At 42.0% G+C, this 10,434-nt stretch overlaps 1 protein-coding gene across 1 annotated transcript; it reads left to right on the top strand.

Moving 5' to 3' along the window:
• The first annotated feature begins 90 nt into the window (after nucleotides 1-90).
• On the top strand, nucleotides 91-10,356 carry sltm (SAFB-like, transcription modulator). Its single transcript, XM_088370331.1, has 20 exons — nucleotides 91-259; nucleotides 1,108-1,189; nucleotides 1,271-1,326; nucleotides 1,461-1,488; nucleotides 2,581-3,322; nucleotides 3,904-3,947; nucleotides 4,042-4,151; nucleotides 4,219-4,368; nucleotides 4,966-5,078; nucleotides 5,152-5,294; nucleotides 5,361-5,461; nucleotides 5,567-5,623; nucleotides 5,710-5,837; nucleotides 5,970-6,129; nucleotides 6,223-6,341; nucleotides 6,636-6,812; nucleotides 7,126-7,428; nucleotides 7,519-7,657; nucleotides 8,294-8,463; nucleotides 9,832-10,356. Exons 1-20 carry the CDS (start codon nucleotides 125-127, stop codon nucleotides 9,935-9,937), a joined length of 3,063 nt encoding a protein of 1,020 aa, XP_088226457.1. The 5' UTR covers nucleotides 91-124; the 3' UTR covers nucleotides 9,938-10,356.
• Nucleotides 10,357-10,434: the final 78 nt, after the last annotated feature.

The raw sequence follows: 10,434 nt of genomic DNA on the forward strand, positions 1-10,434 counted from the left end.
TGGTCATGTTGATCCTCCACTCCACGCCAGTGTGAGGTACTGTTGCAGAAGGGGGTTAAAAACAGTAAGGAAAAACCTGCCCGCGTTCGAGCTGCACACGTGATAATAAAATTCAGTCGTTAAAATGGCGTCGGTAGCCATTTCCACGGCGGTGAAGAAAATAACAGAATTAAGGGTTGTTGACCTTAAATCTGAGCTCAAACGACGGAATTTGGACACCACGGGTGTTAAAAGTGTACTTCTTGCCAGACTGAAGCAGGTAAAGACAGCGAATGTTGTGTTCAATGCAATGGTGTCAATGTAGTTGATTGTTAGCTTGCGAGCTAGGCGATACTAAGCCGATCTAAAGGCAGGCGCACCAAACCGATGCGATTAAACATCCAAAATGAGACCGTGTTTCATACAATGAACAACAGCAAAAACCCTTGTCATTGTGTTGTAAGGCATCATATTATCTGCGTTTGTTTCTATTTAAAATACATGCAGAACAATGGCGAGTAATGATAACTTCTTGCGGTGGAAAAACAAGCAGAATACTACAATTGCTTTACGTTCATGTTGAGGGACAAACAAAGCTCACGCAGGAAAGCGTTGTCTTTGTTCTGTAGAATCTTTAGCCTTTACGTGAAAGATAGGAATATTCGCATTTGCCCCCCCCCCCCCTTTCCCCTCCGCGCTATCTCATTCTCATAGTCATTTTTAGTTAGATAACCAGTTCCGTTAACGCAAGTGTGGCGATTTTCAGTTTAACGAATTCGGAGATTGCCCTAACTGTCTATTTTTACTGTGATTACAGTAGTTTTGCCGTGAATGTTATTTTAGCGTGATGTGTAGTTTACTGCAATGGGGTACTTCTGAGTTACTTATGATTAACCCCCTTCTTATCTTTAATTTTTCATTTTTGTGGAGCCCTAACCACTGCGTTTCTACGTTGATGAAGCTAAAGAGGCATTTATAAAGTGTCATTGACAAAACAGTTCAGGGTGTTTGAGTCTCTGAAGGTGGGCTCAGCGTTTTACTGACATGGATTGTGTAGCCACTTTTTGTCTATAAAGTGAAATAAGCATGAACTTGACAGGGTTAACCAATATGCTTATCTACTTCAAGGCTATCGAGAGTGAAGATGCAGACTCCAGTAGTTTTGAAATACAAGCTCCTGTAGGCACATCTACTCGTAAAAGAGGCAAAGGTAATCTCTTGTTTGTACTACTCGCGTTGAGGCTTTTAAAACCATATTGACAGTTTAGAATGTCTGCACTCAACATTTTAGGAAAGAAAATGGACTCGAACTTGGACACAACCATGGAAGATGGTACGCCTTCAGAGGTAAGCGACATACTTTTACTGCTGCTGCGGTCTCTGGAAAGCAGAACTAAAGTTGTTGAAATGAAGTCTATTGAAGAATCTTAATCTTATCGCATACTTGACCAAATCCACTCAGTGATGCTTTTCTCTTTTAGGAAACAGAGGAGTATGAGTCAGAGAAAGGTATGTATGCTGACACAATGATGTGTAAGGTTTTAATACTCTACAAATCATGTCCACATGGTGGCAAGAAGCATCTTTTGCACACCGGGTTTGTTTGATTTGCGAGTGGCGTCATTTTCTAGGTCACTTCTCACTAATGGACATGCTTAATATCGATATGTCCCACATTTTGCTCTGGAAAGGCGTTGCACGCACATGGTCTGTAGGTAGTATACTGTTGGTTTTACACCACTTGCAATGGATCTGGAATGCAACTGTCACACTGTCAGTGACAAGATGCAACGGACGTCATTCTAATTGACACCTCGATTGTGATCCAAACGAGGACGTAGAGGATCATCATTTGTTTTGAGGATATTCATCTCTTGATACTATCAAATCATCATGGGCACGACGTCACGGACAGCCCAAGTGAACGAAATCGCTGCTATTAAAGCGATCAAGTGAGATGGCTGCAAGTGACGGCTCGTGCTACATCATTTGAAAAGACAACAATGCATCGGCACTGGGAATGTCACAGGACTTGATCGATTCTTCAAGTCAGTTGTCCAGCCAAACTGCACGGATGTCTTTCCGATGAAGACATAGTCGTAAGCTGCAGCACGACAGTTCAACGTGGCTTGGACTTCGACAAAGACACGGTTTGGTTACAGAGATGCACGTTGCGCACACGGCTGTGCTCGTGCTCACTGGACACATCGGACAGTCAAGAAAGAAAGACAGTCATCAAAAGGATGGACTTGAGGACTTTTTTTTCTCAACTTACCACTGCGATCGACGAAAGTAAAGAATGGATGGTTGAGACTTCCCTCCGCTTGCTTTCTGATTTCAATCCCACCAGGAAAGGTTCCCCACTTTTGGGTGGCATCTGGAACGAGACATTCACAATGAATTGGCTTAACTGGAGTCCTTCCCCAGTGATGATTGCTGAATCCCCGCTGAAGATTGTGTGTTTTGTGTCTTCCTGTGGTGTCAGCGCCCTCGATGACCACTAACACGAAATGTGCTTTTCTATTCTACTTTTAGGTGAAACATGTGACATATCCATGTTAAACGTGTTTTTGCCATGTTTATCCTTATTGAATCCCTCAGATGTAACAGATACAGATGATGGTACACGCGAAAATTGTAAGCCTGCACTCGACGAGGACAACCTCTCTCAGCCTGAACCCGAGGCTGAGACTACTGCTGAAGCTGACGTTGAACCGGAGACAGAAGCCACGGTCGCCAAGGCTGATTCAGAGCCCGAGGTGATGAATCCTGACACGGATGCCGAGCCAGAGGTGGATGCCGAGCCAGAGGTGGATGCCGAGCAAGAGGCAGAAGCAGATCCGGAGCCGCACGTCGACGATGGGGTGAATGATGAACCCCGAGTCGACGATCAGGCAGAGGGCGAGCCGCAGGGCGACGAGGAAGCCGAGCCTGAGGCGGACGGGGAGGCCGAACCTGAATTGGAGTCTGAAGAAGAGATGGCTGCCGAAGCCATGGATTCCTCGAAAGAAGCAGAGGATGATCACCTTTCTGTGTCGATACAAAATGAAGATGCCATCACCTTAGATGTTGATGGCGATGATCTTCTGGACACAGGTAAACATGTGAAACTTCCAGATTCAGAGGCTGACAAGGGCAACGACGAGCCCGAGGCCTCTGCCGAGGTGATCACAGATGATGACATGAAGATGGAAGAAAAAGATGGTAAGGAAGATGACGGAGCCTGGGACGAGCCCTCAAAGGACGACAGAGAGGTCACAAAGAAAGCTGAAGCTGGAGATAAAGAAAAGGATTCTGGGAAGAAAGCACCCTCATCTACTGGGGTATCTGGTCAAGCAAAGAGGTTTGTCTTTCTATGTCAGTTCTTTGATACTACTATCAAGGTCACCTCTATAGCAACTCAACATTGTGGGTAGCTTCAAGATATTTTTTTTTTTGCCATAAGGGACGCGTTCACAGATGATCCCAATCCTCTTTTTTTTTTTTTTAAACATTTTTCCCTTCGTGGTAATTTGCGACAGTACCCAGGAGTTGAGAAGGCCTACTCTGTTACTTTGCTTCTTCCAGCGCTGTTAAAGCCTTCCCCATTTTTGGCTGATGTACATCAGTGAGAGCATTAGTTCCCTTGATGGCACCTTTTTATATTCACTGAGAAGGTCCACAAACCACCTGAAGAGTTCATTGGTCAAGGGAATTAATTGGCTTACGACCTGACCCATCACCACTGGAAAAGCTCTGAAGCCTGAGACATTGTCACATCTACGCCTTGTTCACAGGATTGTTTTTCTTTTGCAAAAGTTCAGAAGGTCTTTGTTTGTCTCAACCCTTCCCCCCACCTCAAAAGATGTACCCTCGTCACTTCGCATGAATGTTTCATTTATTGAAGCTCATTTGCTGTTTGTTGTGGCAACATTTGCTTTGTAGCTCTTCACGAGACAGAGATGGAAAAGCTGCAAAGGATGATAAGGGTAAGGCGTGTTGGAAAGTTTAATTTCTGTTGATGTTTATTCATTTATTTTTTAATTTACACCTTGTCCTTTTCTAATTTGTTGTGGGAAGCAGTTGTCGGCAGCGGCAGCAACATCAACTCCTCTCATAACATTTGGGTGAGCGGCTTGTCCTTCAACACCAAAGCAGCAGATTTGAAGAACCTCTTTGGCAAATATGGCAAGGTAATTTTGCATTGTCTTTTTATTCTCCACCACTTAGGATTGAAATCCAAATGTTATCTGTTGACAGGTTTTAAGTGCCAAGGTCCTAACCAACGCCCGCAGTCCCGGTTCAAAGTGTTATGGCCTGGTGACAATGTCTTCCAGTGCAGAGGTAACACGTTGCATCTCCCAACTGGACTGCACTGAGCTTGATGGCCAGCAAATATATGTTGAATGTGTAAGTGAAGTAAACATCAATACTTTCTAGAAATGCATGCGTTTGTACCTCGTTCTCGTAACAATGCCCAGATACCACAACAGTTGATACTCTTTACGCTTGTCATATCACATGGTCAATTTGAACAAAAAGGTTTGTCTTGAAAGAGTAAGCTGATGATAGCTTAATGTGAACTCGTGATGTAAAACTCCACGGATGGACTAACAAATAGCATCAAGTCTACAATATAAACCCCTTAAGCAACAACTATTAAAACAAAATGCCGCAATGTATTGTAAACTGAAAATAACAATACTCTGGTTTAGAGTTTATTATGCATTTTTTGTTTTTAACAATTTATATTTTTATATTTATATTGTGTTGTATTTAAACTTGCATACATCTATGCCATATTTAATATATGATCGATCTGAACCAATTAAACATATACTATATTCTTTATAAGTTGATGTTTTCAACTAAACTTGATGCAAAACAACTTTTGTGTCTTTCTTTACACTGGGTGAGGAATTACTGAAAGTACTTGTATTCTAACTCATACTCAGTCTGTGGGTACATTCCTACTTTTTTTCATTCATCTGCTTTTTGTTTTTCCAGGCCAAAAATTACCCCTTCAAAAAAGAATCGTCAAAGACCGAATCAGATGACAAAGAAAGTACCAGCAAATCAAGTGAAAAGCGCAATTCTGCAGGGACAAAGTTGTCTAGCAAGTGGGTGCAAATAAAATAGTAAAAGGACTGTCTTACCGATATTATGACTTAAATGTGACCCCCTTCCATTTAGATCACAACAACCTCACAAAAAAGATGACAAATCTGGAGAAAAGGACAAAGATTTATCCAAGGACACCAAAAGTGGTAAATGTGATACCAGTACTTCAAATTCATCCCAAAGTTCTTCAAAAAGAGATGACAGATCTTGTGGACGTATGTTTTACTTGTATGTTTTTTTATACATTTAATTCAGTTTAACAGATTGTTTTTTCTGTTCAGGGTCAAAGAGTCCAGGCGGTGCGGTGGAGGGAGATCAGACCAAAGGAAAGTCAAATTTTATAAAAACAAAACCTTTTAGGAAAACAAGATATTTTGATAAGGTAAGACATTGACCCAGGCAAGGTTCACACTGCAGGCAAAACAACCTGCTTTCTTTTGCACCCACACTTTATCGTACTTATGTACTTCTGTTTTGTTTGTTCCAGCCTTTTGCTCCTATGCCCATGCAAAGACGTCCCAAATGGCTGATACCCCCTGAAGAGGTTTTTAAATGTTTTGTCACTATTTCTTTTCTTTTAATTTGTCAGTAGGGTAGTTCATCAATGTAATTTTACTTTTCCCCCTGCAGCTGGAGATGTTTAAAAACAAACAACGGTTTGTCAACAAGGAGGGCGGCTTTGTTCCTTTTGCGAAGATAAAGGAGCAGAGTATGCGTGAACGGATGGAGCGTACTCGTCGGGCTACAGAGATGCGCAGGTAGGTGGATGAAAATTGACGTAAATGTTGGTTGTAGGTTGCAGTTTTTAGTTTGCAAGCAGAACTTGACATTGCATATTATGTTGTATGGTTTCAGTAGGAAATTTAGTTGTTCATACTGAATTTTTTAAGGCACCGCGAAATGATGGAACAGGCACGCCGTGATCGTGAGTGTGAAGAGCGGGAGAACCTCTTCCGTGAACGCCAGAGACTGGAGATGGAAAGGCAAAAGCTGGAGAGGGAGCGCTTTGAGAGGGAGAAGCTTGAGAGGGAGAGAATCCGAATAGAACAAGTACGTACACAGACTGAAAGAAATTTGGGTAAAAAGAATTATAAAGAATCAGTTTTGAAATTATTTGTTTCTGACATGTGCAATTTGTTTCAGGAGCGGCGGAAAGAGGCAGAACACATTGCACGCCAACAAGAGCTCAGACGACAGCAGGAGCACCTCCGTTATGAGCAAGAAAAGAGAAACCTTAAAAGAGGCCGTGATGTAGAACATGGGTCAGTACCCTCTGCAATTAATGCATTGTTTTGATGACTTGATGCTGCAGCAATGCTGAAATCAGTTCCATCACACTTAGTATCGTATTTTAAATATATAGCCTATGTCAGCAGCAGCATCTCCAGTATGCCACATAGATTTTCCTCATTTACTTGTTTCTTTTTGTAAGAGACATCATTGTGTTTGTTGTAGGCTACAGAGAAAGGGCATGGTTTAGAATGAGAAAATGCTTTAAAATATATGTTTTTGTTGGGGCAACAAGAGTAAATCCCAATTTTTGTTTCACATTTCAGTCGGCGAGACAATCCATACTGGAATGGCAACAAGAAGGTTTCGGCTGATGCGCCCGATGCTCGTCTTAACCAAGGCACCAACTTCAACAGGCCGCAGAACCGATTCACCAACTTCAACACCCGCCAAAGGGGCCGCTTTCCGCAGGCTGCTGTTGAGCAGACAAACACGTTTGACAGGTTTGCTTCGATCCATGGCATTTGAGCTATACAAAGGGCGAGAAAAGTTGTCACCGAACTACAGTGTTTTAGGCGTCCAAGTACAGACACTCCCATAGTTGCCAATAAGTTGTTTCAGGAGGACATAAAATTCTTCCCATCACTAAGGGCTCAAGTACCGACCAATCAAAGCGCACCTTTTTTCTGGGTTTGCTCATGTGATGCTCACAAGCTGAGCCCTAAGGCACTCTAAAGTCATTTTTAGTCGACACTCGACAGCAACTGACAAAATGGTCACCCACTAAGAACAACTCACTCGCTCATATTTTTCCAGGCGCAACCGATTTGATGGTGAGCCTGAAGCAAAGAAGAGTCGACTAAATCTTCAGCGAGAAGGCACCAGCTTCGAGCGGTACCCCAAGAATTTTGAAGCGGTGCGCCGGGATGAGCCTCCTCCTTCGCGCACTGACCTCCGCGACACAGACCGCAGGGATCGAGACGAAAGGCGGCCCATCCAAATGCACAATCGGCCGATGGGGTCCAGGATGTCTGGCATGGCCCACACCCGTTCCCCCAGGGAGGGAGGCCATGGGTGGAAGGATGACGCCGACATGAATGCCAACAAGGGCGAGCTACGGTAAGGCTTTTTTTTTTTCCCTACCTGTTTCTTTTTTGGGGTTTTTTTGTATTGACCTCAGCTTATTTGCTATGGCATTCGTTTACGCAGCGGCCCCATGCGAATTCGCACGGAGCGACCTGGTAGAGATGAGCCCGGTCCCACACTTAGAGGAAGTTCTTCAGCCAGCCGAGGAAGAGGATCTTTTAATGATCGAGATGGCGGAAGAGCCATCGTGTTGAATAACCAGGTGTGCTTACAATCGTAGAATAAATGTCATTATAAATCAGTGGTTCTTAACCTTGTTGAAGGTACCGAACCCCACCAGTTTCATATGCGCATTCATAGAACCCCTTGTTAGTGAATTTTTTTTTTTTTTTTTTTTTTTTCTAGACATAGATGTTTTTTACTGGTGCACAAAATGAGCCATGCATGAACATGTTCAAAGAACAAAACCAACACAATGCATGAACTCACAACAAATTACATACTGGTAAATCAGAATTTACACAATAAATCAGGTTTGTTCGGACCTCCTCAGTGGAGGCTCTGTCGAACCCCTGAGACCGACTCACCGAACCCCTATGGTTCGATCGAACCCAGGTTAAGAACCACTGTTCTACATCCTTGATATTCCGATAAAGTCCATATAGTACGAGTCTACCAGATTCCTCGCTCGTCAGATGGTTCAGCCCATGCATTATTGAACAGACTTGGGTGTGTTACTAGAAGGACTGTCAACATTTTTACCATTACTAGTTCTGCACTATAGTAGGATAACTTAAGCATACTAGTAGTACAACCACATGCCACTATTGAGGTAAATGTGTGCATTAGCTGGATGTCAAGTATTTGGAAATAAACGCTCAATTGGTTTTCCATGCAGGCTTTCAACTCAGGCCGCCGAGTGGTGGTGCAGCGTCAAAGCAGGGAGCAGGGCATGAGGAAGGAATGGCAAGGTGGCTCAGCTTCTCAAGGAGGCGGAGGAGGAAGCAGCTTCTCTGACAATCGCAGGATGAGCAACAGTCGCAGCAGTATGATGTCGCCGTCGTCTGGGTAAAACAGTTTGTCTTTTGAACAGGCTTGTCCCTTCCGCATTACAATAGCAAACAGACAAATCTGTGGAATTTTTGGGATTTCCATGTTCATATATCTCAACACTGTGTTCAAAAAGTGTTTCAGAAGAGGGGGATAGATTTTGTGTGTGTGTGTGCGTGCGCGCGTGCGCGCATACACACACACATATTCCATATATTGGTATACGTACTGTATATACCTATATATAGTGTGTGTATATATATATATATATATACACACACACTATATATATGTGTGTGTGTGTGTGTCTGTGTGTGTATATATATATATACACTATATATGTGTGTGTGTGTATATATATATACACACACACTATATATGTGTGTGTGTGTGTGTGTATGTATATATATATATATATATATATATACACACACTATATATATATGTGTGTGTGTATATATATGTGTATATATATATATATATATATATGTATATATACACTGTGAACTGTGGTCAGTGTACCTTATTAGCGTCTAACATGATGAAAATGCACAATTCAGTTTCATTTGTTGAGCACTTCAAAAACTGCCTCAACTGCAACTAAATGCCAGATTTTATATGGCTTTTTAGGCCAGTGACGATTCTGATGTTTGACAGAATAAAATTCAGATAACTGATAAATCTGATTATAAAATGGAATTCTAATAGTGTATAGGATCTCTTGTCAGGATATTGGACCAAAATGGAATCATTTGCGCAGTAGACTGTTTAATTTCTCATGGCGAACTCGAGGGAAAACTAAAGGCAAACTCGAAAGTAGTAATCCTGCACAGTGTGATATTTTTATGGAATTTTACAATACAGTATTCCCTTGATTATCGTGATGGTTATGTTCCAAAAATGCGTGCAAAAAGTCAAATCCATGAAATAGAGCGTGACTATTACCTGTGAAAGCTGCATATGCTGTTAAGCAAGCAAAGAGTGAACAGCTGTCCATGAGCGAAGAAATGGATTGGAGGTATTGTACAAACACTGAGCAGAAACCACTGCTCTACTGAGCAAAAGACATCAACCACGGGTATCAACATTGAGAGAGTTGTGGAAACAGCCAAAGATAACAGTCAGTGACACCGCTGCAAACTTCCAGAGGACAAGGATGAAGCTATTACACGCCACTGTTGGAAGAACACTTGGAAGCCATACTAAAAGATGCAAACCACTCTTCGGAATGTTCCTGACAGAAATATTGAATTCCTTTAAATTGGCAGCTATGAAAATTTCGAAAATGCAAAATCAATTCGTACTATTTGGGCTAATCTTTGGGACAACCGGTAGATACTGTCATCAAACAGTGGATATTCTTAACAGTTTTTCTCCCCTCACCAGTCACTCATCTGGAATGAGTCGCATCGTCCAAATCACCAGCAGCTCCATTCCCAGCGGTGGCAGCACAGGCAGCTTTAAGACTTTCAAAGGAACACGGCAGTTCTAATGTTGATCACATCGAACCAATAAAAGAGGAGGACCCTCTGCTGCATTTTATTTTTTAGAATATCTTTTAGGTGGCACAAACACGTTGATGGGGTAAAGACTTTTTATTTTGTATAAAAGTATTCATTATAAGGTTTTTCTGACATTTCCGCTTTGTGCACAACTTGTAGATTGTTATAGGTCTGTAACGTATTATTTTTTTCTTCAGTTGTCATTTATTTTTATGTTTTTTTTATGTTAAGGCAATTTGTGCTCTCCTACCCCCACTTATGAATTATTTGCCATGTGGCAAAACAAGATTTGCTGTCATAACTGTTTTGTAAAATGATGGAATTATAATTTAGACTACATGCATACCATTTCAAAACTGTCAGTTAATGCACCTGTGAATGAAATAAAACATTGACTGTTTCCATCTGATATTCTGGAAAGCCATTTGAAGATTATCTTACTGTATCTTCCTCACGTTCGTCCTCACTAGTATGACAACGGTCAGTG

This window comes from Syngnathus floridae, chromosome 3 (assembly GCF_059516105.1).
Source record: "Syngnathus floridae isolate MCC-2025c chromosome 3, RoL_Sflo_1.0, whole genome shotgun sequence".
NCBI lineage: Eukaryota > Metazoa > Chordata > Actinopteri > Syngnathiformes > Syngnathidae > Syngnathus > Syngnathus floridae.